The sequence below is a fragment of the Hemicordylus capensis genome, chromosome 10 (assembly GCF_027244095.1).
Source record: "Hemicordylus capensis ecotype Gifberg chromosome 10, rHemCap1.1.pri, whole genome shotgun sequence".
NCBI classification, from domain to species: Eukaryota; Metazoa; Chordata; class Lepidosauria; order Squamata; family Cordylidae; genus Hemicordylus; species Hemicordylus capensis.
Window position 1 is genome coordinate 5,861,375 of NC_069666.1, and position 26,581 is coordinate 5,887,955.

The 26,581-nt window shown below is 45.3% G+C and overlaps 1 protein-coding gene across 9 annotated transcripts in view; it reads left to right on the forward strand.

Moving 5' to 3' along the window:
• The window catches only part of MEF2A (myocyte enhancer factor 2A), an 84,345-nt gene that overhangs the window by 42,952 nt on the left and 14,812 nt on the right, over nucleotides 1–26,581 (forward strand). For 6 of the 9 annotated variants that reach the window (XM_053272231.1, XM_053272234.1, XM_053272235.1 and 3 more), the window contains exons 4-7: nucleotides 8,039–8,176; nucleotides 10,394–10,613; nucleotides 10,774–10,833; nucleotides 26,154–26,344. In XM_053272231.1, the coding sequence (XP_053128206.1) occupies nucleotides 8,039–8,176; nucleotides 10,394–10,613; nucleotides 10,774–10,833; nucleotides 26,154–26,344 (609 nt within the window). Of the gene's footprint in view, nucleotides 1–7,842; nucleotides 7,975–8,038; nucleotides 8,177–10,393; nucleotides 10,614–10,773; nucleotides 10,834–26,153; nucleotides 26,345–26,581 lie in introns of all 9 variants that reach the window. The other 3 variants (XM_053272233.1, XM_053272237.1, XM_053272239.1) reach the window with 1 other exon arrangement.

Here is a 26,581-nt window from a genome sequence, read left to right on the forward strand (position 1 = left end):
GAGCTGGTGGCCATCACCATATCCCAATGCATATTGCACCATACTGGCTATGCAGTATTATGAATGATTCTTTACGGGCTCCTTACAGTCCCATAAACGGGTTCTGTGCATGAGTAGGCCAAATCCTTAAGCTTGCGGAGCTCTTTCATCTTTCCTTTCCTTTATCGTTTGGCATGAAGGGGCAGAGCTGGTAGAAAAGGTCGCCCAGTCTCATTTTTTTCTGCCTAAAGCATTTAGGTGAACCATGAACCTAAGGGCATGTGCAATTGGCCAAATAATCAGTAAGCAGGACAGCTAGGGAATCCAGATCTAAAGCTGTCTTTTAGGTGATAGAGCTTCAGCAACAGAGCTTCCTTCTCTAACAACTTGAGCAAAGTCCCTGATGTCTTTGCTCCGGGATTGAGTGGCACGGAGTCCACAAAATGCATCCTTACCCTCGAATGGCTGTCTTGGCCTTGAAGAACCCTAACCAAATGATGCATCGAGATTTAGCTGAAGAACATGAACAAGCCTCCCACAAGGTGAAAACTGATCTGAAAGCTATACCGGTCTTTGATCCAGCAGTGTCGATCTCAGATGGGCACAGTGCTTCAGTAAAGAAAAAGCCCAGTGTCAATTGATTTTTCAGTTAAGGAAATACCCACTCCAGAATGCACGTTCTGCTAGGCGGAACAAAGGAATTCTATTCTGGTGAAGAATTACAAAGTGTTCTCCCACCTCCTTGCAAAGCTGTTCTTAAAAAAGTTATTAGATAAGTGTTTATCTCTATTTTTGGAGCCATTTCCCCAAGAGAGTCGGGCTGCTTGTCTTTTCACAGTTTATTGTGAGCTTTGTGTGTGTTGGACAGCCTTTCCGTCTTAAAGACAGCATTCCTTGTAGTGGACAAAACTTGGAGGTAGCCATGTCAGTCCATTAGGAAAAATCCCAAAGTAGCAGCAGGGTAATGCCTCTGATGATCAACTAAAAAAATTACAAAGAAGCAAGCAAGCTTTCAGGTTCATCAGAATTATTTGTCAAAATGGATGTTAAGCCAAAAAGCAAAATGGGAGAGATGGATGAGAGAGGAAAATATTGTCTGGCATGTGGGGAAAGCCAATGTCTACAGATGGTAAAAGACTTGGGAGTGAATGGGGAAGTGTTGTTCACCCTTAATTAGGTTAGGCTATGCTCAATGCAAAATGTTCTCTGGTGGTTCAAGTTTGCTTGATACGGTACCTTCCCCTTCTCAGTTTGAGACTCCTACCATTAGCAGACATGGACTCGTTCATCTTGCACAACTATACTTTTCTCTCTGCTTTCCTCCCCCTCCTGTGTTTTCTTTTACTTAATAAGTTTGCTCTCATGCATACTTCTACTTCTTGGATTTCTACTAGCGATCACTTATCCTTGGAGAGTGAGTGAACTATGTGTGCTCAGAAGTGATGTGCCCTTCCTGAAGACGCATTTATCCTATGCCCTAGTTTAGGTAAGAATTCCAAGGTGGCTTCTGTGTGTTGCGTTAATACACTACTCTGGTTTTTTTCTCTATGCCATCAGACGAGGGTGTGCCATGCATTCACTCGATGTCTGCAGAGTGCTGAGTTTTTAATTGCTTCAGCCCTCCTGAGTTCAGGAAAGATAAGGTCCTTTTTCATTTGTTTTGATGGAAAGAACAAGCGGTTCAGAGCCTCTTCTCAGACTCTAGCCAAATGGAATATTTCTGTATTTGGCACTGCAGTTGCAAATGCAAATCATCAGTATCTTCTGTAGATCAGTGTCCATTCTACCAGAACCCAGGAGTCTCTGTGGCATTGAGAAGGAGAATCTTTCTCTCAGATAACATGCAAGTTTTTCAGCTTGATATGCATCCTTGGTGTTCATCAAGCATGAGAGAAGCAGGAGTGGGAAGAGTGTTGTAGAGTACCTTTTACTTGATCACACCTTCTGCTCTCTTTGCCAGGTAAGTTTTCCCATCTCTTATTTTTTGAAACTGCATGGAGACAATGAAGAAGAAAAGAGTTTCTTTTCCACAGCCCGAGGAGGTCATCTTACAATAGTATGGTTTGTGAACCAAGCATGCTCTGGAGACAGGACCAAGATCAGAACTGAAGGCGTGGCTAGCTTCCTGCCTGGGAGGCAGCAAAACCCCAGTTCTGGGACTAGAGAGCTATTTAGCTGTAAGAAGCATTCTTCGGATGGCTCTTTGTGCAGTCACCTGTCCATCCTCTCTTCTTGTTGTAAGGACTTTCATGAATAGCATAAGCATGCCTCCTGGGTTGAGAAGGAACTAGGACAGACACTTCCCTCGCTTCTTGGCTGACACGCTTGGCAAGGGAAATGGAAGGAGCGCCTTGTGATCCCAAAGCTCTCGAAGTTCCTTGACCTGCAGATGTGCAGATCCTGCTTGTGTGATTGCACAGAGCCCTGTGGGACAGGCGTGACTCTTTCTACAACATGACGTATAGGTTTCAGTCAAGCTTCAGAACTAACCAAACCAAGAGCCTCATTCATTGCTCACTGTCTTTAAAAAGATCTTTCCCTTGCAGATTCAATACAAGTATCTTCTATAAAAATAAACTCCATCATGTCACCAAATCAATGAGATCAATAATATGAAAAACTAATAGACTCATATTTCCAGGGTGCGTGACTAAATCTCCTGTGAGGCAGTTGTGGGCACTGCAGGGTTGAACACAACATGCCAAGTCACTGATGATGAAAGAGATGCGTATATGCTGCCACACGGGCAAATTAGGAGTTCAGGGAAGCACCATGTTAATTATTCTCCAACTACCTTTTTTAATTGAGTAGTGTGACAATTTGCTAAAAGCAGAGCAGTTAATAGACGTTTGAGTTGGTCAAATTAGTCTCAATTTATTTTTCTTTGTGCATGCTGCTGTCTGCTATTTCCCATGACCTGCTGTCGTCAGGAGGTGCCATTCCACAGGGCATATGCAGGAGAGGAGAGCTGGTCTTGTGTAGCAAGCATGAATTGTCCCCTTTGCTAAGCAGAGCCTGCCCTGGTTTGCATTGGAATGGGAGACTACATGTGTGAGGACTGTAGGATATTCACCTTAAGAGACGGGGCTGCTCTGGGAATAGCACTGGCATGCTTGCAGGCAGAAGGCTCCAAGTTCCCTCCCTGGCAGCATCTCCAAAATAGGACTGAGAGAGACTCCTGCCTGTATCCTTGGAGAAGCTGTTGCCAGTCTGGGTAGACAACTGAGCTGGCTGAGCCCAGTGGTCTGACTCCGGTATAAGGCAGCTTCCTATGCAGCTGGTCCCAGGAAATGCCAGCATTGGCTCTGATTGCATGGATAGCTTTTCAGTGTTCTGATCTCTGGGAGGAAGTGGCCAGTGCACCTTATGAAAATAATAGCAATGCTGATGAGAACTTAGACCTGCTGCTAGGTTGTAGTTGCATGCAGAGATCAACAGCTCAGCTTGCCAGCTTACCACTGCTAAATTCAGTCTGGGGAAAGGTGGGTGGGGTGGACTGAAAGTCTTCTCTAACTTGTGCTGGACATTCGAGGCACTCTGAAAGCGATGAGAGCTTTCAGCCTTAGAGAGCCTCATGCTGTTGGGGACAATAGGCCCTTGTGGCTTGGTGGAAGGGTGTGGGTGCTCTGTGGCCTCCTGCTGGGTCTTGGAAGCTGCAAGAAGATTCTGTTACTGACATGGATAGCAGGGAGATGGTAGAGCCCCCATCGGTCTCCTGAACTTAAAGCAGAACACGGACTTGGGAGGCACCCCCCCCTCCCACCACCTTTTTAGAGTGCCTCCATCTCCCTTCCTTATTCCTGAGCCTAAAGAAAGATGCGGGGCTTCAGAGCTGCTCTGAGAGCTGTGGACCTTCTTGCTGCTTCTGAGTGCCTCAGAATCTCAGCCTGACATGATCATACTGAAGGATCATTGCTTCCCCTCTCCACTGGGAATTGGCAGGGTCTCTAGAGACCACAGGTTTTACTGGCTACCAAGCTGGCCAAAATCTATAGAATCCTGATTGTGAGGGGTAAGAGAACAACTTGCCCTTATGAAAGCATGAAGGGGCATGTATCTTCCCTAACAGCAAGTGGCCTTACATTTTGTTTGGGAAAGGGCTTAAACACCAGCTCGAAGTGTATCTGCAAAGTTGTAAAAGTTGAAGAAAATACTCGAAGTACAAAATAGAGGCTATGAAAAGCAACCCCAAGAAGAGATGATGAAATCTCCTTTTCGCATACGCATTGGCAGATCCCTCATGAATTGGAGCTTACACACCTTTTGAGCAAGAGTAGGTAATCTCTGGCTTTTGCTGCCTGGAAGAGAATTTAGCCTGGTCTGTCTCCCACAGTGCCTGCCCAGCCTTGCTTAGATTACAGCATTCCACTTGTGCTTCCCTGGCTATGCGGGAGTAACAGTTTACTCTTGAGGTACTTAATAATGATAAAATAAATGGTGGTCTTATCAAAGTTAGGCCCGCGAAGGGACATTTCTCCGTGCAAGATTAGGAGGCCAGAGTTTTAGATAGCACAGACTCCAGCTTATTTATCGGGAATGAGGAACTGTAGCTTTAAGCTTGCCTGACAATGACAGGAACACGGTTTGGAGTGAAGGTTTCCAGAATCTGAAGTGGAAGATAATGGGACCCTTTCCTTCCTCCTGAGTTACGGCAGGGTTAATTCCATTCTTAACAGGATAAAAATAACTACAAAGAGGCCAGATGGTGGTGTTAAAGTTCATACTGGTGGGATGAACCTGTTCCATCTTGGTGAGGCATAGGTTTGGCATTCAGTAATGCCTTTAGATTATATATGTGTGTGTGGTGGGGGGGTGTTCGTTTTTTCTTGATAAGATTTGAAGTGTGTCGGAAGCAATAAGGAGTAGATGCTGTAGCCTGTAGTTCATATAAACCTAGTTGGTTTTTCCTCCCCAACCTCTCTACTTGTCTATAAACCTCAGCTTCCTCTTTCTAGATGTGCAAGTGCAGATTCTCAAGTCATGTTGGGGGCCAAAGGTGTGTGTTCAGGTCTGAATGCCATCAGCTTTCTGAATCTATTTATAGGGTTCAATAATTTATAAAGGTTAAATGTAATCCCGACCATAGCGCCAGCATTTTCCCTGCTGATATCACAGTGGAGAAGACTGTCAGGCCAGACTTGTTGAAGGTTTGGGAGGGTTAGCAGCTTTCAGAGCCCTGGGCAGCAGGACCATGTATGGCTAAGTCCATATAAGTACCCACCTGATTGGTTAGACAGTAGTGATAAGTGCTGTGACAGGTGTTAGCAAAAGCGACACCTGTTTTCCCTGTGTGTGCTGACGGAGTGGGAGTTCCAGGCGCTGTGAGAGACAGGCAGCTCTGTGCCAAGTAGCCCAGGAATGGATTATATTTTAATGATGGCCTGTGATCTTTACAGAACTTGATTGTGAACGTTAAATGTCGAAGGTCCTCCATGCTGCTAGGGAAGAAATCAAGCCAGATGTTGCAAATGTACTGGGACATCCAGCTTGGAGCGTGTGGTTTTTGTGAAATTGTTGCTGCCGTGGAACTTGCTCTGGCTCTGTTGGTTTTACTTCTGAAAAGAGTTAGTTTAGTGCAGGTGATTAAATAGTTGAATAGCAATGCTTCCCTCTGCCATATTATCTAGTGCTAGGTTTTGGTTAACTTAGAAACTTCTAAGGTATGTTAAAAAGAATTGTTGTTGGAAACACTTCTTATATGCTAAGATACAAGTCATAATGAAATCTGTGTAGGTTTGCTTGAAACCTTGAGTTATATCACTCATCTGTGGTGGCTGATTACTGAATAAAGTGTGTGTCTCCCTGTGCTTTCTCACAAAATAAAATAATAGAACTATTCATTTTGAGGACACATAGGGAACAGATGAGCTGCTCCTTCCTAGAACCTCTTGAGTGCCTTTTTATTAGGTATTGGTTTGGGGAACGTGTTGTTCCACCTTTCCAGTTTGTGCTCAAGGCAGCTTACAACATTAAAATACAAAAACCCTTGTTTAAAAATTGACCATTGTTTATCAAAGAAATGATTCTCTGGTTTGAAAACTAGGTTTGCCAAATTGATAAAATGGAAAGTTCTGTGATCAGGACCAGTGTTCTCTCTAATTTTTTTCATCTCTGTGCGGAATGAGTTTTGTTCTGGGCCGCAGTATCAAGGCAGTGTGTGTGCACATGGATTCAGTGTGGGGCCTTCCTGATTCAAGCTGAGCGGGATCTAAAATTTACTGAGTGGACACACACAAAAAACTTGTGAGCGCTTGCATGTGTGCATGCCTTAGAGGGAACACTGATCAGGACATGCTGAAAATGTTCGTATATATAGATAATCTGGTACTTTGTGTATTGCTGGTCGAATGACCGTAACAATAAAGATATAGATAATCGGTTCATTATCAGAGGTTCTTGAGATGCTTTCTAAGGTGGGAATGGGCTATCTTTTAGACTTGTAGGGTTGTCCACTTCTTAGTAGAACCTCTGTAGTCTACTAGTATACATGTTAAAACTTGGCACATTGTGACTAGAGAGGATGGCTTTTCCATAAGGTGCCCTATTTATTGGACACCTTCCCTAGAGAGGCTCGCCTGGCACCTTTTGTGGTTACCTTTTCCACTCCAGGCAATTAATAAAAAAAATTATCCAACTTTTAAGAGTGTCAGTGTTTAGCTGCCGGCTTTAATTGATGTGATTATTTAGTAATTGGTTTTGCAATGATAAATTATATGTATAACTATAAACTGCACTGAATTTCTTTTTTATTTGAAAGGTGATATATAAAAGTGTATATTCAGGCACAAGTGACATGTTTCAGGGCCAGGGGTTCTCCCCACTTGACATTTTTTCTTTTCTTTTATAATTGCCTTTGGTAACACCTAATGGCACAGCTGGAAATGACTTGCCTAGCAAGCATGAGGTTGCTGGTTTGAATCCCCACTGGTATTATATCGGGCAGCAGCGATATAGGAAAGATTCTGAAAGGCATCATCTCAACTGCGCAGGAAGAGGCAATGATAAACCCCTGTATTCTACCAAAGACACCCACAGGGGTCTGTGGGCACCAGGACTCGAAATCGACTTGACGGAACACTTTACTTTAGACACTGAATTGGAGTAGTGGAAGAGGCTGTTCAACCATTCCCCCTCCAGTTGTGTCAGAAAAAAATCATTCATCTGAGATGCTTTTGCACTCCCAAGGGGGAAGATATATGGATCCTGTATCCTATTTTCTCGCTCTCCACCCTGGTGGATGAAAATGTCTGGAGGTTATTGCTGTTCTGAGGTCGTTGATCTCAAGGAATGGATTCAGGAATGGTCCCAAGGACATGTTCTTATGTAGGAATTTAAGAAATGCCAGTTCAAGGCAAGATCCACTCAGTTCAGCATTGTTTTTAAAAATCCCAGCAACCGGCAGGCAGGTGCTAAACATTCACTAGAAACTGACCAGTGGTCCATGAGTGGATCCCAGTACCTTCTGTTCCCTCCATTCTGGGATACACTCTCAGTCCACACCAGGGCACTAGTCAGCCTATAATCCTCCCCAAGCTCTTCCACAGCTGTGAATTGCAGAGGAAGATTGGTAAGATAGACTAGTAGTCTTCATAGAGAAACTTCTAAAGTTACAATTTCCTCTTCAAGGAGCTAAATCAAGCACCTGAAACTCCAGGTTTCCTATAAACAATTTGAAAATTGCTGTGTGAATTATAGAGGGGCAAATGGAATGTGTTAAAGTGGTAATATTTTGGAAATGGTTGTTTCAATGGCTCTGGTTGTGAATTGGTTTGTGCCCTCTTAATGCAAGTTTATGATTTTAAAAAAAAAAAAGTCATGGCAAGTTAGTATTGTCTGTGTGTGAATTTTCCAATTGTATTTCAGACTTTAAGAAAGAAAGGCCTTAATGGTTGTGAGAGTCCTGATGCAGACGATTACTTTGAGCACAGTCCACTATCGGAGGACAGATTCAGCAAACTAAATGAAGATAGTGATTTTATTTTCAAGCGAGGCCCTGTAAGTACTTTTCTTAGCTCCTACTTTTTATTTGTTGATTCTTTTTATTAACTTCATTATTTAGGCTCTGAACAAGAAGGAAAACAGAGGGTGCGACAGCCCGGACCCTGATACTTCATATGTGCTCACGCCACATACAGAAGAAAAATATAAAAAAATTAATGAAGAGTTTGATAATATGATGCGGAATCATAAAATCGCAGTGAGTACTGTGGTACAGCTTGTGCTTTTTATCACATGCATGAGAACATTTTACAATATCTCCCTAACATTGAAAGCTACCTTAAAGCAGAGATTTCCATGCTAAAGGCATATATCAGACACAGAAATTGTGAATTTTAAGAAACCTGTTGTGTAAACTCTGTGAGTAAAGCTGCTTTTCATCTGTGTGCAGAATGAGTTTCTGGGCAGCAGTATCAAGGCAGTGTGTGCACATGTGCATTCAAAATGGGACCTTCCCGATTCAACCTGAGCGGGATCTAAAATTAACTGAGTGGATATCAAAAAACCTTTGAATGTGCACATGTGCATATGCCTTAAAGGGGACTGATGCCCAGAGAATATACAGATGCATGCAGTGTCTGTTGGAAATCCCCCAAATCAAAGAAGGTGTAGTAAAGTGGTCCTCAAGCTTGAGTTCCATGATGATGATGATGATAATGATGATACAGTTTCCATCATCCGCAACCACAGTGGTCAGAGCTTATTGTGGCTGGGAATGCTGCGAGGTAGCCCAACAGCATCTGGGAATCAGTGTTGCCTGTAATAGTGATTTCCAGATGTTGACTACAATTCCCATCATCTCCATCTGCAGTGGCCTTTGGCTGAGGGAGTTGTCAACCTCTGGGACTCCCTGTTACAGGGAACACTGCTGGGAACCTAATTTTGAGAACCCCATGTCTAGTACAAGCCTTTTGCGGGGTTTCTCTTTTGTACTGCCCCATCTCCAGGTATCTTGCCAAAATTTTCTAGCTCTGTGAAAAAGGTTTGTAGTGTTTCGAAAAACAAACCTACCTCAGTAAGTAGTACTTTACCAATGTGGTGGGTAGAATTTAGCACATCTTTTAGCTAATAAGAGTTAAACAGCAGCAACTTGTCCAGGCAGTCTTTGAGAGGGCTCAGACTCTTAGAGGACTCTCAGTATTATAAAATTGTCTTTGTCGGAAGAAACCATGACAAACATGATTTAGATTTCCTGTATGGATCTGTTTCCAATTCATTCATGTTAAGAGTAGCATCCAACACAGACCAAAACATAATATTTCTGCTCTGGTTGATGATCAAGCCAGCTACAAATGCCTTGATCTATCACTGCTGAAAGTTGTGATAATTCACATGCTTGCAGGGAATTAGTCTGTTGTTGGGCTCCCTTCCAAGTAAATGTGTCTAGGATTAATGTGGAAAATAACTTTTGAAGAGAGAGGCTGTATGATAGATTTTTGCAAAGGGAAAATTATCCTTTGTCGTGGAAACATCTTTACCATTTCATCATTCTGTAGTGAAAGCTGTCACTTCTTCTAGCTCCTCATCCTAATTGAAGGGCTTTTTAAAAAACAAAAATATGGGCTGTCACGTAATACTACCTTTAAAAATCCTGCTGAAAGAATGGAGTAAACACTCAGTAAACACTTGCTAAGGCAAAATTCTGACTCATAATTGTTGCCATGTTTACATGGCCCTCTCGGATTACTGACCAATTAGACCTGAGGGGTCTATATTTCATTTTAGTGAAAGGCTTATTACCCAAGTTTCATTCCTTCCAACCTCCAGAGAAGTTGCAAAAAACCATGCAGTCATTAAATTTCCAGTTTCTCCCTTAATTTAAATATATTAAGAGGATAATTTTCTAAATGAATAAAATTGTAATAGCATAACTCATAATAATTTTACTAACCTTTCAAGGACTTCTAACATGGTGGCAATGTAGAACTATGCAGTGTGTTAAATCATTTGTTTTGGAGCGTTTAAAATGAAAATAACTTTTATTGCATATCTAAGGGTTGTTTTTTTAAAAAAAATAACATACTCTTTCATTTACACGCGTAACATTCTGAAATGCAGTTTCTGGTTGTGAAGGCGTCATATTCTCATTCTAGGAATAATCATGTGTTAATGCCAATAATGTCCATTTTCTACTTATAGTAAAACTTACCTTCATGTGATAAACTTGAAGTAATTAACTGTTGCTCTTCAGGGTTCTTTCTGACTCGTTTGGAGAGTGCTGTGTGTGTTTTGTGTGTAACAAATTTCCATATTTGGCCTTAAACCAGATTTGAGCTGTGTGTATTATAGAGGTGTGTGTTTCTTACATTGTTGGTTTATAAAGCTGAAAGCTGGTATTCTAACTTTGACTAGGCTTGGGAACAAGTGTAGCCATATGAACTTAGCTCATACTCTCTCTCCCCCCCACTCTTTTCAGCCTGGGTTGCCTCCGCAGAACTTCTCAATGTCGGTCACTGTTCCTGTCTCCAGTCCCAATACTTTAACCTACAGTAATCCGGGGAGTTCCCTTGTATCCACAGCGCTGGCAGCAAGCTCTACTTTGACAGACACCACCATGCTGACCCCTCCTCAGGCCTCGTTGCACCGAAATGTATCACCAGGAGGTTCTCAGAGACCACCAAGTACAGGCAGTGCAAGTAAGAAGACGGTTCCTCTTGTTCTTGGCTTTCCTCTTGTAAAGTTTCAACAAACTGTCACATGTCTACTAACTTCAGTAGGCGATGTTTTTTAATTAGACCAAATAATTAAGTTAACCAAGGGAAATAAAGTGCACTCTCTTTTTATTTCCCGATTTAGGTAGTATGCTGTCCACAACAGATCTCTCAGTGCCAAATGGAGCTGGTTCTAGTCCAGTGGGTAAGTTTGTGTGTGTTTTCAAGAAATGTTTTAAGAGGCTTAATTGAGCAAAATGACGGCTTAAGAATGTGGAGGGCAGGAAAGCGGGGGGGACAGGGACAAAAGCTCGATGAACCTCTTTGGACTGAGCTTGTTTTAGAACTGGTTGTTTCATGTCCTGATGTTTAGTTCAAGCGCTTACCTGTGTGTGCGTTTTGAGACTCTTCCATCTGCATCTGTATGATTGTTAATGGCTTATCAGAATTTTTAAAAAGTATAACTTTCCAGAAAACCAGCTTAGTCTAAATCATTAACTTTAATGCCCAAAGTTGTAGGGAGATTTAAATACCTTTAATGAAGTACTGAAGTTAGTAGACATGTGACAAATTTGTTTCCTTAAAGGTTCCTTGTTTTCAGAACCAAATGGCAGTTGGAGTGTGAAGAAAATGACAACAGGTGTATACTGTTCAGGGAATACATATATCTTGATTTCTCTGTGCTTAGCACTGCGGTTGCACCTTTATTTTTCTTCACCTCCCCTTCCTTCTGTCGGGTTCAGTATGTATAATTTATTATACAGTCACTAGAGAGTAAAAAGCCGAGGTGGGGCGAACCAGAATCTTCTGGGCTTGCATGCCTGCCTGACTTGGAGGGAGGAGATGCAGATTCCCTCCCACCCCTTGTCCTTGTTGACAAGCTAGGGAGGTGTGTTGCTTGCTTCAGTCAGTGTGGAGGCATCTGTGTTCCAGTTCTCAAGTTCCAGGAAGATGGTGTGAATACCTGCTGCCGCCAGTATTACTTGCCCACTCTCAATATCACTTTGGTGGTGGAGGATCAGTTAGCACAGAATCAAGAACATAGCCCCCAAACCCCTTGGGAGAGAGATCGGTCTTCCTACCAGTCATGCTGGGAAACTGGGCCCCAGTCATAAGTATTAAAAATGGACATGTCTGGAAGTCGTTGAGATAAAAAGATGTGAGTGTACGTGAGCTGAGGTTGCAGTTGGCACCCTGGCAGTGGGAAACGAAGCCCTCCCTTTGTTCGCCTTCACTTTGGCATTCGGCAGAACTGCTTAACTTCACTGAAAGTTGAAGCCTGAGCCACGTGGACTTACAAGAAGGTTCAGCTTTGTGATACAGAGTCCCTGAACTGGAGCATCGGTCATGATGTTTAGCATTTAGATAGAGCTCTAGTGTGTTTGCATATGTTCTTGGTCACCTTAAACAACCCTGGAGGATTATCCCCCTGTTGCAGATGGGCGTGGGCATGGAGAAAGCTGCTTGTTGAGTGTAATTCAGTGAGTTCATAAAAGAGGTGGAATTTCAACCGGAGAGTTCCCGGATGATAGGTCATTACACCATCGCTGTAATGTCGTAATATTTGTTGAAGATAGGAAGAAGAGCCCTTTAAACCCACCCAAAGTGTAATACTTCAGGTTTTTCCCCCCTTCTTTCAATGATAGTATCACACATTTAAATTAATTACTGTGTTTGAGAGCCTGGAAAAAGAAGCTCCCAGGTACAACTTGAAAGACGTTTGGGTGGTGGCCCGTAACCTGCTTCACTGAAGCCGTACAGTATTCTGGCAGGGTGCTGGGATTTGACAGTTGTTAGTTTGACAGACTGTGGCAGGTGGGAATAAACCTTTTGTCATCCTGGAAGTCTAAACTGCAGCCCAGCAAAGAGCCTATCCAGTACATTCTGGAAGAGGACCTATTTAAATTGGAACTAATGACAAACCGCAGGCATTTTTAAGCAATGTAGCGACAGTCCCTTTTTTGTGTGAAACAAAACCAGATCTGAAGTTGATTTCTCTTGCAGTCCAATATTTCCGCCTTTTGGATGTTGCAGCCACTTCAGAGCTACTTTTTCCGTGGGTTTGTCCTGCTGCTTTGCTGTAACATTTAAAGTCCAATGAGCACGTGCCTGAAGCCAGTCATATGGGTCTTTACCAACTGTGTTGTTTCATCCTCTCCCCCACCCCACACATGAACAGCTCCCAGATCCTGGTCAGGCAACAATCAGGATGATAAAGAGCCAATTGGGATGATAAAGATCAAGTGACGAGTGCTATAGTGGTGCTGTGTGGCGATCCTGCAGAAAAAATGGCTGCCCATGCCACTGCTGTAGCTTCTGAAGGAGCATCCTACTCAGTCAAAGATAGGAGTCTGATAGGCCCCTTTTAACAACATGTTTAGAAATGCTGAAATGTTGATCACAAGTGGAAAATAAGCAGCCCTTCTCCGGTTGACTCAAGGCTGAGCATATGCTAATAAAGTGTGTCATCGGGTCGGTGTCGACTCCTGGTGACCACAGAGACATGTGATTTTCTTTGATAGAATACAGGAGGGGTTTACCTTTACCATCTCCCATGCAGTATGAGATGATGCCTTTCAGCATCTTCCTATGTCACTGCTGCCTGGTATAGGCGTTTCCCATAGTCTGGGAAACATACCAGTGGGGATTCGAACCAGCAGCCTCATGCTTGCTAGTCAAGTCATTTCCCTGCTATGCCATTAGGTGGCTTATATGCTAGTACCTGTAATTAAAACTAAAAAGGCCAGTCAAGTATCTAGCTTGTGTTTCTCTCTCTTCTCCCGCTTCCAGAGGGTATAGCATGCTTTCTCTCTCCTTAAGAGTACAATTCTGCGGACGCTTTAGCAAGAAGTAACTCCGTCAGTGTTGACAACCGAGAATGCTGGACTGTAAAAATGTTGGTTGAGACCAAGTAAAATTTAATGTTTCAAAAGGCTATTAATCTTGTACTTAAAAGTAGCCTCCACACTTACATTCTCCAACATGTGAGTTTTAACAGTGGGCTTCCTGAACTCATGCTAGAAATGAACAAGCCAAAGGATTCTTGCTTTCATTTTGACGTGTTATGAAGCGCAGCTGGTCCTGTTCTACCAGTGAGTCTGTTAGGAAGTATTCCCTATGCAAAGGGCAGCTGGCCTTGGTCTGAGCTGGTGGCATTGAATGCAGCTTGCTAAGAAAAAACTAAGAGCTGTATATTAATGTGTAGGTTGACTTCTAGATTAATACAAACCTAGGGGTTGAATGGAACCAAGCACAGGCCTCCTTAATCCTGGGGCTCAGTCAGTTGAAGCCCTCAAACGCAAGTAGCTCTCAGAACTGGGGAAAGCCAAGCTAATTTTCCTCCAAATGTTAGTACATCTTTAGAAGACCTCCCTTACTTCAGTGTGCACCCTTACAAGTATCAGTATTGCTTTCAAATACGGCTCAGCAACTTGGAGCAAAATAACTCTTGGCTGCGAATTGATTCCTTTTAGCCACATTTGGCCCAAACTGTGTACAGGTGGGGGTGTATTCTAGGTGGATCACTTGCAGGGAAGTTCTCCTCCCAGTACAGGTAGCCAGGGAATGTGTCTCGGGAAGGTTCCACCCTGCGAGAGGAGGTGGTTTGCTTGACGGGAAACCACCGTGAGCCACCAAGCATGCATTTGCTATCAACAGCCATTGCAAGCCTTTTCCCAGTGGAGAGAGCTTGGTTTCACATGGAAAAGTTCAGTAAATTGAGAGGGTGGGGTGGGAAGCGGGCAGGCAGCTGCAGCAGCAGCATTTGAATGGCAAATGCATCCCAAGTTGGCGAGGGACTAGCATGGCACTTCTCATGGTTGCTATGTAAATAATCCTGGTGTTCGCTGAGTTGAGGCAACAGGCAGGAAGCTGAGGAGGCAGGCTAGGAATGGAATCAAACTGCAGAAATGCCCAGAGGAGCTTCTCCTGGAGGAATACTGGCTGATGGGCCTCGCCGGCACTCTTTCAGGATTGTCCTACCTGCATTTTATTCTAGCGACAGATATTGTAAGAAGAAAGGTGGTTGCATTGTTATAAATCACCTTTCCTTTTCCAAGTACACCAGGTGATGAACAAAGAATTAAAAGTTGGAATGAAAAGCAGTAACAAGGATCCTAATGTTTCATTAGAATATTCACGTTTCATTGCTTTAGCCAATAGGAGTTCTAATCCCACATCATCTGGGGACCCAGGTTTGAGAACCCCTTCCTTGGAGGACTGATGGTAAATAGAAGATTTTTTGCAAGATGAGGGTGGGAGTCATTTGCAGAGGGATAGCTATTTGCAGGTCACGTGAGATGTAACATATATTTGCGGAAGAATTGTCCATCTCAAGACAGGGCCAGCTCAGTGGTAGAACGCCTGTTCTGCATGCAGAAGGTCCCAGGTTCAGTCCTTAGCACCTCCAGGTAAGGCTGGGAAAGACTCCTGCCTGAAACCTTGGAGAGCTGCTCCAGTCAGCGTAGACCAGGCCTGCTCAACTTTGCCCCCCCAAGCTATCTTGGGACTACAACTCCCACACTCCCCAGCCACAGTGGCCAGTACCCAGGGATTGTGGGAGCTGTAGGCCAACATCTGCAGGAGGGCTGAGTTTGAGCAGCCCTGGTGTAAACAGTACTGAGCTACGTAGACCAATGGTCTGACTTGGTATAAGGCAGCTTCCTATGTTCCTATATGATATGTGTTCATTTGTGTGGCATTCATGTTAGCAGGGCACTTTTTATAAAAATCGGGACTGGCTCCATATTTTAGAGGGGCAAAGTAAAGTACCCTCAGAGGGCTGCCCGCGTAGTGGTCAGTAGTAGATCCTTCTGATGGCCCTAGACCCTCAGCAGCTGTGTATTTTATTTATTTATTCATTCATTCATTCATTCATTCATTCATTCATTTATTTATTAGAAACATTTGATATACCGCCCACCCCGAAGACTCTGGGCGGTGTACAAAAACATGCAAAACAAGACCGCATTAAAATTACATTCTAAATAAAACTAAAGTAACTAACAAAAAGAAAGAAAGGGGGGGAAGCAAATAGGTAAACTACAGGGTAAAAGCCTGGCGAAAAAGAAAAGTCTTCAGTAGAGATTTAAAAGCAACAAGGAAGGAGCTAAATGAATCTGCAGGGGAAAGGAGTTCCAGAGAAGTGGGGCAGCAACCGAGAAGGCCCTTTCACGGGTATCCATGCCAACTCCTGAGGCCAGCCCTGATAAATCGTGCACTTTTAAGCCCAAGTTGCCGCAGAGGCCAGCTTTCTGACAGAGAAGTCGTGTTTTAAGTTAATAAAATACAACCATTAAACCTTAAGGATGGGGAAGGTCACAAATTTAAATACATTGTCCCCTTCTGTAATCTTGCATGCTGCAGTAGGTGGTTCTGATTTCTCTAGGCCACACACAAATTTTCTGTTTCTCTGCTGGTAAATGAGCAAGATGGAGATCGGCAGCCATAATTCATTTTCAGATGGACACCAAGGACAAGGAGTGCTTTCCAGACACGTGTTGTCCTTTGTTTTCAGATGCTGCCATTTGTGTTGTGAATGCTGGGTAGGGATAGTGGAATTAAAAATGGTCTTGGACTGGAAGACCTTAAATGAGAAATGCTGTACTTGAAATATGAAGATTGAGTAAACAACTATTGAATGGAAATGCAGTATTTAGCTTTAATTCTAAATTACCTTTCAGGGCAGCAGCTTTTCTGACATAGACTAATTACGTTGGCAGCAATAATTGCTCTTTGGTTTAACCTCACAGTTTCCTAAAAAATAAAAATAAAATATTATATGTCCTTGAGTCTTTGGCTTGCTCTGTGTAATCCAGCAGAGCTGTTCTCTGTCTGGAAGTATGTTTTTGAAGCACATTTTTGCAAGTGATAAAATAGTGTCTTGAGCCAAAATTAAAATTTAAAAATTGCTCTGCCAAGCACAGCGACTCAGTTACTAATGCTTCTCTTGGTGTAGCCAGTCGTGTGTGAGTGTGAGTGTTTGTTGCTTGTGTTTTAAGGGTGAAAATTACTGCTTTTTAACCAGAGGGAATGTGTAAATATGTGCTGGGAGCTGGCACGTAAAGGGTTATCCTGAGTTGCATTTGGGAAAGCTGCCTGAGAATTACATCATCTTGTAATCATTATCTGCCTCTGGCTCCTGACCGTGTGCTGAAAAATCCTGTGCTTTTAACTGCCCTTTCACTTGGGCTTGTAATTTGATATTCTTGGCTGGCCCAGTCTGCATTGAGCAAAGCATCTTGTAAGGTTTTCAAGAACAAAAACATTTTCGGATATAGATGGCTGTTAAGATTATGAGGACTCACATGCGCACCCTGACCATAGGCGCACACAGTTTCTCTCACAAAGAGACTTGGGGCTAAATCGGAAAGAGAGAAAGTGACTCTTGGGCGAAGTATGCTGCTTATCCCTCTCCGCAACCCCCCCCCCCTCCATATTTCAGTGCCTTGTGTAGAAAATGGCTCTCCTTTCTGGCAGGCAGAGTGCTTGGATCCGTCTGCCTGTCTGGGTGAGGTTCTGCACAGAAAATTCAGCAGGGGAAATTTCATGTCTGACGGTGCCATTAAAGGGTATGAAATGTTCTCTGAAAGACTGACAGTCCCTTGTAAGAAGGGCTTCAGGAAATGACTGTATTGGGTGTGGAAGCAAAAGCCGAACAGCTTTAACACACAAGCTGCCTGCATGCTGGAAAAAAGAGTAATAAGAATTGCCTTTGGGAGGGGAAAAAGACGACCAGCAGCCCGCTAAACCCATGCAATTCCCATTAAGAAAATGAAACCTTGAAGCAGGCTGGCTTTGCAGAAGCTCCCATTGCAAGGAATGGAGGCCACACGTCATGTAAACCTGCTTCGTGCGTGGCCTTGTAGACTCTCACGCGAAGACTTCTGAATAATATAGCAGCTCCAAGTAGTTGTTGACAGTGTGTGTGGCCATCATAGTGGAGTGCAGTTTCTAATGGATTTCACTAAAGCAGCAGCAGCTGCAGCACTGGGGTGTTACAAGAAAACCCTAATGTGCAGTTAGCATTGTTGCTAGCTTGGTGAGTGTGTACCAGTTGCAGTACTGGTGATCTTGAGTGTGGAGGTGCATTAATTAATTAATTAATTCTATGCTGCCAGATATGTACATATCTAGGTGGTATACAAAATTTGAAATATTTATAAATTACAAATTAAAATACATAATGAAATCAATAGAATAAATAGGTATCACAAACAAGTTTTAAAAATTACTAAAATTCATTCTAATTAAAAGCCTACAAAAACAGGAGAGTCTTGAGGTTCTTCCTGAAAACAAACAGAGAAGGAGATGCTCTTGTTTCAACGGGGTGCGAATTCCAAAGCTCTGGGGCGGCCACACAGAAAGCCCGGACATGGGTTGCCACCAAACGAGCCGGTGGCATCTGTAACCGGACCTCTCCAGAAGATAGTAACAGGCGGCAGGGTTTATGACAAAGGAGGTGCTCTCTTAAATAGCCTGGACCTAAGCCGTTAAGGGCTTTATAGGCAAAAACTAGCACTTTGTGTTTCACCTGGAAACATTGACAGCCAGTGCACTTCTTTCAAAACTGGTGTTATGTGGTCCCTCCATGTTGTCCCAGAGACCAGTCTGGCTGCTACATTTGGTACCAGTTGTGGTTTCTGGACTATGTACAAAGGCAGCTCCACGTAGAGCACATTACAGTAGTCAAGCCTGGAGGTTACCAACATATGTACCACTGTTTTAAGGTCATTCGCCTCTAGAAATGGACGAAGCTGACGTATCAGCCGAAGCTGGAAAAAAGCATTCCTGGGAGAGCTTTGGGTACAGCATTAGGCTTTGTCTTATATTAAAGGAGCGCTAATGAAAGGAAATATTAGAAATGTTCTGCTCCTGAAGGGTAAGGCAGCCCCCCACTCAAATCAAATCCAAATCAAATCATCTTTATTATGGTCCAAGACCAGCATAAGCAGCCCCCCACTCTGTCTGGAGCCCTGTGTTTCCTTGTTAGGAACACAGGAGGCTGCCTTATATCGAGTCAGACCCTTGATTCATCTAGCTTAGTCCTGTCTACACTGACAGGTAGCAGCTCTCCAAGGTTTCAGGCAGGAATCTCTCCCAGCTCTAGCAGGAGATGCTACCAGGGATGGAACCAGGAACCTTCTGCATGCAAGCAGATGCTCTGCTCCTGAGCTATGACCTCAATCCCAAACATAAAAGGAGCTGCAGAAGAAGCTGCCTTATACCCAGTCAGACCTTTTGGTCCCTCTGACTGGCAGCAGCACTCCAAGGCTTCAAGCAGGAGTGCCTCCCAGCCCTACCTGGAGATGCTGCCAGGGAGTGAACCTGGGACCTTCTGCATGCAAAGCCGATGCTCTTCCACAGAACTATGGCCCCATCCCCTAAGAGCAGGGCTGCACAACTCTGACCATCTTTGCTGTTTTTGTACTACAACTCCTATCATCCCCAGCCACAGTGTCCAGTGGGGATGATAGGAATTGTAGTCCAACCTCTGCAGGGGGCCTGAAGTTGTGGCTCAGATCCGCCTTTGTGGCTCAGATCCGCCCCTGTAAACAGCCTGTTGTTTGGGTGTGCTCAAAATTGAGCACCGCTGGCTTGAGCTGCCATTCTGTCTCATTGCACAAGTATTTCTTTGGCTTGTCGAAGCTCACTGTCGAATGGAGCTTCTCTCTCTGTACTGGAGAGAGCAGACTGGACCAAGACACCACCACTAACCCTGCAAGTTGCCCACTCCTCATCTTCTCCTTAGCCATATTTTGGGTGATTCCTACACAGGCGTTGCTGTGGGACTACAACTCTGATGTCTCTTTGTATACCCCATGAGGCTGCAGAAACGATGGTGGCGGCAAAGTAACCTTGTCCACACTCTGGTGGGGCCTCCTAAAGCACTCCATGGAAGCAGGGGGCCAGGACTCCAAAAGGCTGTAAGCAAACATTTGGCTTGCAGAAAGAAGGTCCCAGGTCTTGTCCCCTGCCCAGACAGTCGTGGGATAGCCAGCTGGGTGACCTGCCTTGGTTTAAAAGGGGTTTTGTTCATGAGGCCGAGTGAGTGGCGGTTGGCTACCCTGCAAGTGCTCAGATTTCTCTTCCTTCTGGGTTGGGTTGCCTGTCTCAACCAATTTTGTAATGGATGGAGAGCACAGATGGGGTTGCTTAAACGCTTAGCATCCGTGTCTTAAAAATCAAAGCGCGATGTTGTGTAAATAGTGCCTATCAGTTGCCCGTGTGTGCCAGCCAGCCGCCGATGACTCTTCAGTTTGGGCTCCGCTCCCGCAAGCTGTGTGCCGTGGCCAGAAACAAATGCTTGACCAGATTCCCGTCTCTTCCAGCCTGGTTACAATTACTGCCTGTTCTTCCACATGCAAGGGTATTTACAGTTTGTGCACTGTTGTTGCTAGGCTACCGCCGTTATGCAAATGTTCAGACATTACAACGTGCGTGTTTTCTAGAGGACGCCCATGCATTGCCTCAAAGCATTCCGAGGGAGCCTTCAGGCCTGAGACTTTTGCACATAAAAACAAGAGGATTTGGAATTGGAATAATGACGGTGATGAGAGAGTGCCAACCACGAAGCGCCGTACAAAAGGAATTGAAATGGACAGGCCCTGCCCACGGCCGCCTCATCAAGCAATATGAGAGGCACAAGGGAGAGAGTGTGGAAGAGGCTGAAAGAGGGACTAGGGAGGAGGGGGAGGCCGGCAAGCCAGCCTTTGGGTCCATGTGTTGCTTAATTCTGCTGGTTTGGTTCACTCCCCCCACCACACCCCCACCCCTGTCTTTTGCAGCCTCTGAACTATTCCATGTGTCTTCCTCCTGACACACCTTTTTAAAAGGGAGAAATGCCGAGAGGGTAGCAAGATGCCTGCCGAGAAGAGTCGGGGATGGGGAAAGCGGGGAGGACAGTAGATATAACAAATTCTTGCAGGGGCATAGCAAGGCTGGAGTGGCGCCTGGGGCAGAAAAGGACAATAGATCCCCAGCCCCCAGTATTTTTGCCTCCTCCCCAGCATCTTTGCTGCAAAAGAACTGTAAAGAGCGCAGCAGGGTGAGCTGTCGCTCAGTCAGTGGGCCCCTGCTTTCCTCAGGGGCCACAGGGAGATTGCTGTGCCCCCTCCCGCCCAGTTATAGCTGCGCCCCTGAACTCTTGCTTTCTGCCCACTGGGATCCCCGTTTCTCCCTTGTCGCAAAAAAATGCCCACCAGATGACCTTTGCTCTCTCATGAAGGCTACAGAGAGTTTACGGCAATGTCGATGCTCTTGCCTTGCACTCGGGCAGTGTGAGCGAGACTTGGGTCCTGCCTGCTTAATTTTACAAAACAGCTTTGCATGGTGCATTGGGACAGAGTGGTCCGCAGGCCAAAATGGACATCTTATCGATAGGCGTATATGCACACAACAGTGTGAAGCATTATTCTGTCCTGTTGGTTTTCAAACTGTGTTCCCAGGACCCCCGGGCTGCATTGGCAGCTTATTGCACTGCAAGATAGATCACTGATGGCAAACTTGCCTGAAAACAGCTTTCACACACACACACACACACACACCCCGCTGCTGCTCTTACCTGCAGTGTGTAAGTAGGTGGAGTGTGTGCTGGTGCGTGTTCCTGAGTCGTGCACAACAACAGTGAACCCAGTAGTCCTGGCCAATGTGGAAGCAGAGAACAGGTCCCAGAATCATCTGCAGGGTATAAGGGGTTCCATGGCCGCTGTGCTTGGCAGGCGTTTGAGGAAAGTATTCCCTCAAAGTGGAAAGCTTGGAAGCAAATGTTGTGTCTTATTAACGTCTTTCATTAGCTTATCATCCTTGGCTCATGAGGCTTAAGAACACGAGAGTGTGGAGCCAACAACGTTCTGATTTTTGCAGCTCTCCAAATTAATATGAGCTCGCTGCAATGAAACTGGGCACGGGGGAGCACTCTTCAATTAATTTTATATTCATGTTTATACCGTTGATGGGAAATTTCATACAGGGTTCCCGTTGAGGTAAGAAATCTGCTAAATTGAGATTGTAGAGATCACTTGCAATACATTAGGATAAATGCAAGTGACTCCTCCTGAGTGGCTCCTACGTAGCCTGGCCACTTGTGTTACCTGCAAATGGGGAGTCCTAGATGTTGTGGACGACAACTCCCATTATCCCCAGCCAATGGCCATTGCAGCTAGGGAAGAAGGGAATTGTAGTCCACAACATCTGAGAATCCCTGTTATGGGCAGCACTGGTGAGCACCATGTGATAAACGCCAAGAATCCTATGTAAGCCCAGAGATAATTCCAGGTCTTCCTGTGCAAGCTCCATTCATTTCAGTAGGAACATAGGAAGCTGCCTTCTGCCAAGTCAGACTATTGGTCCATCTAGCTCAGTATTGTCCACCCAGACTGGCAGCGGCTCCTCCAAGGTTGCAGGCAGGAGTCTCTCTCAGCCCTATCTTGGAGATGCTGCCAGGGAGGGGACTTGGAACCTTCTGCATGCAGATGCTCTTCCACTGAGCTCTGGCCCCATCCCCTAAGGTGGAATATCTTACAGTGCTCACATGTAGTCTCCCATTCAAATGCAAACCAGGGGGCATTTCATGCTGGCTACCACAAGACACACAGAACTTGCAGAAGTATATTTTCAGTCCGCCTTCTAGGAAATCTTGTGTCTTTTAACAATGCCGTGTCAGTCTTCAGTGGTTTGTGCAAATGCAGCTGTGCAGTTAACGGTTATCCCATGTCTTGTGGTTCTGTCCGTGAATGAGGCACCACTGGCCAAAGCGAAAGTGCTCTCTGGGAGTGCCCGGGTCGTAGTCCAGTTCCCTGCTATCTGCAATTACTCATCCCTCGTGGGCTTGATAAGATTTAAGAGCAACGATAGGCCCTTGAACTGGTGTGTGTAAAAAGAGGTTCTTCGGACGTCACGTAAGTGCAGATCTGGTGTTGCTGCTGTCAGCAAGATCTCATGCCCCCTTTGGTGGTGAGAGCATGAAGGACCGTGTGTCAGACAGGGGTGCTGAAGGAACTGCAAGGACTAGGTTCGCAAGCAGATGGTATTCGAACACCTTCCTGCCTGCTGCACCTCCTCAGCAGTTAAACTGCTATATCATACCCTTAAGTGATGCCGTCTCTGCATATTGATTTTTTCCAGGGAAAGAGACTCCCCCCCCCCACCCCAATTTTATTCTGTAGAGGAGAGCTTTCCCCTTCTCTCCTGTCTGGTGGTGATTTCCAGACCTTTTCACTTCAGAGGACCCTTTTCCACACTGACCCGACTGCCACAGAACCCACCCTCCTACACACCCGTTTCAGGCATTGCTAAATGAGAACTGAATGTGCATCCGAGGCTGGGAGTAGGCAGAAACTAGGTTGAGATGACTGGTAGGTCTTGGGGCGATTTTTCTATCAAGGTTTTGGACTCCCAGTAGATTAGCTGTAGTTGGCAAAATTTGCAAGTTGAAAAAGATGGTTTTTTAAAAATGCCATGGCTGTCTTTGTGCTGATGTGGGGTAGGCAGTCTTGACTGGCCAGCTATCCTAGTTGAACTACAACTCCCATCATCCCCAGCCACAATAAAGTGTGCTGGGGATGATGGGAGTTGTTGTTCAAGAACAGTCAGAGAGCCAAGGTTGCCTACATCTCTGCTAATGGCTTGTCTCTTGGCCAGATCTTGCTTGTGAAATCGGAGTATTTGGCCGGTTCTGAGTGGAGCTCCACTGACCAGTTCCAGTGCTCTGTGTTGGAATCCCTGATCTGCATGACTCAGATTTATTCTTGGATATGCAAGTTAGCCCAGTGTGTGGCTGCTCGGGTGCAGCAGGAAATTGGCTCTGCCCTCTTGAGCTGTCGTTTTCCATCGGGCCCTGCCCCTCCCTGCCAGTGGATTTGGTTGGTGGACCTGAGGGTTCTGGTTGAAAACGAGATAAATCCAGAATGCTGAATTCTGCCCACCCTTGTCCTAAAGGGCTGTGACTGTACATGGGGGGGTGGTGGTGTGCCATTTGTGGGCTAGTTAGCTTTGTCATGTTTTTATTTATTATTTATTATTAAAACTTTCCAAAAGGCTCAGGGTGGTTTACATTAAAACACCATTAAAATCAATTAATAATTAAACAAAAATTATAAAGCATAAAACAATAACAATTAAAAACATCATAAAACAATTAAATAATCAAAACAATTTAAAAACAAGTTTTAAAAAGCTGAGAAAGCCTGATTGAAGAGATGTGTTTTCTGAAAATTGCTAGAGAAGGGGAGGATCGTATCTCAGCAGGGAGCGCATTCCACAATCTCGGGGCAGCAGCCGAGAAGGCCCATCTCTGTGTAGCCACCAAACGAGTTGGTGGCAACTGGAGACGGACCTCCTCAAGTGACCTCAGCTGCCGGTGGGGCTCATAGCGAAGAAGACGCTCTCTTAAATACCCAGGGCCTAAGCCTTTTAGGGCTTTATAAGTTATAACTAGCACTTCGTATTTTGCCCGGAAACCTATTGGCAGCCAGTGTAACTCCACCAACAAAGGAGTAATGTGGTCTCTCCGAGATGACCCAGAGACCAACCTGGCTGCCGCATTCTGGACCAACTGAAGTTTCCGGACTACATACAAAGGCAGCCCCACGTAGAGCACATTACAGAAGTCCAGTCTGGAGGTTACCAACAAATGTACCACTGTTTTGAGGTCATTGATCTCGAGAAATGGGCGCAGCTGGCATATCAGCCGGAGCTGATAGAAAGCACCCCTGGCCACCGCCTCAACCTGAGAAACCAAGGAGAGACGTTGATCCAGATGTACTCCCAGACTGCGAACCTTTTTCTTTCTGGGGAAGTGTGACCCTGTCTAGAACAGGCAGATCAAAATCGTCTCTAGAGTTCCGACCCCGCACAATAAGTACCTCCGTCTTATCTGGATTCATCTTCAGTTTATTCTCCCTCATCCAGCCCATTACTACTTCCAGGCAGGCATTTAGGGAGGATATGCCAATTCCTGAAGAAGTTGACATGGAGAAGTAGATCTGGGTGTCATCAGCATACTGGTAACACCCAGCTCCAAATCCCCTGATGATCTCTCCCAGCAGTTTCATGTAGATGTTAAAAAGCATTGGAGAGAGTATGGAGCCTTGAGGAACACCATACTTAAGCTCAGATTTTGAAGAGCAACAGTCTCCAATCGACACCATCTGGAATCTGTCCGAGAGGTAGGAGCGGAACCACTGTAAAACAGTTCCTCCCACCCCCAACCCCCTCTGATGTTCCAGAAGGATGCTATGGTCGATAGTATCGAAAGCCGCCGAGAGATCCAAGAGGACCAACAGAGTCACACTTCCTCTGTCCATTGCCAATTGGAGATCATCCATCAGGCTGACCAAGGCAGTCTCCACCCCATAGCCCGCCCGAAAACTAGTTTGAAATGGGTCTAGATAATCAGTTTCCTCCAAGACCGCCTGGAGCTGAGAGGCCACCACCCTCTCAATTACCTTGCCCAGCCATGGGAGATTGGAAACTGGCCTATAATTGCTCAACTCTGAGGGATCTAACGCAGGCTTCTTTAGAAAAGGTCTAATAATTGCCTCCTTAAGACAAGGAGGCATCCTGCCCTCCCTCAGAGAAGCATTTATGACTTCTGCCAGGCTGCCTACAACAGCCTCCCTGCTAGATAGAACAAGCCATGTTGGACAAGGATCAAGAGAACAAGTGGTAGGCCTCACCGCTCCAAGCAGCTTGTCCATACCATCAGGAGTCACAAACTGAACTTGATCCAGTTGAATCGTATAAGAGGAGTTGTCGGACACCTCCAGTTCAGACATCAAATTAATTGTGGAGTCCCCATCTAGGTCGGCCCAAATCCGAGAGATTTTGTCTGCGAAAAATTCATTAAACACACCACAGCGGGTAACTGATGCCTCCAAATTCTGGTTCAAGGGAGAGGGAGCAGATACTAGTCCCCTCACAACCCTGAACAACTCTGCTGGACGTGAACTCGCAGAGGCAATACGGGCAGAAAAGAACTGCTTCTTTGCTGCACATATCGCCTGAGCATAGATCTTTAAATGTGCTCCATGTCGTAATCTGTCGGATTCGAGTCGAATTTTTCTCTACTTGCACTCCAGTTGCATACCTTGCCTCTTCAGCCCCCGTAGATCTTCCGTATACCAAGGGGCCAATTTTGAAGCAGGTCGGAGGGGACGCTTAGGAGCAATCGTGTCTACTGCCATGGTGAGCAAGTTGTTCCAGTTCTCAACCAGGGCATCAACAGGATCACCAGCAGAGCCAACATTAAATCCCTCCTGTTTGCCTGTCATTCAATCCAATGTTTGCCTGTCATTCCTGATCATCTTACTGAGTACCCTTTGATAGCTTCCAAGGAACCCTGGAGTTCCATGGCTGTGTCACTATAAGCTCACCTGACACAATTGCCCAAAGTTGTCGTGTGTGTGTGTGTGTTTGTGTGTGTGTGTGCATTAATGTAATGTACTATTGTTGTTCTTTCTGTTTTGAAGCTGACTTGCTTTGCTTTTCCACCCCCCACCCCCACCCCCATTTATCTCCTGCTTTTAGGAAATGGGTTTGTGAACTCACGAGCTTCGCCCAGCTTGCTTGGCAGCACCGGTGGCGGGAACGGTCTGAGCAAAGTGATGCCCACAAAATCGCCACCTCCCCCTGGAGGGGGCAACCTTGGCATGAACAATCGCAAACCCGACCTCCGGGTCGTCATCCCTCCCTCTAGCAAAGGCATGATGCCTCCACTGGTAAGTTTGAGGTCCCAGTTCTTTTATTGGTGTGCGCTCTGTAGGAAGGCTTAAAGGGACTGCTGGCTGCAAGGCACCCATCAGTCCAGCGGGAGGTCTCCTGCAGGGCAAAGCACACTGTGGGTTTTTGGGAGCAGCCTTCAAGGGCTCATGGCCTTCCTCTCCTGCTCCGCTCATGTGAGTGTTCTTCCTTGTAAGGCCGAGGAACCAGTGGTGGTTCCCGTCAACCCTACATCT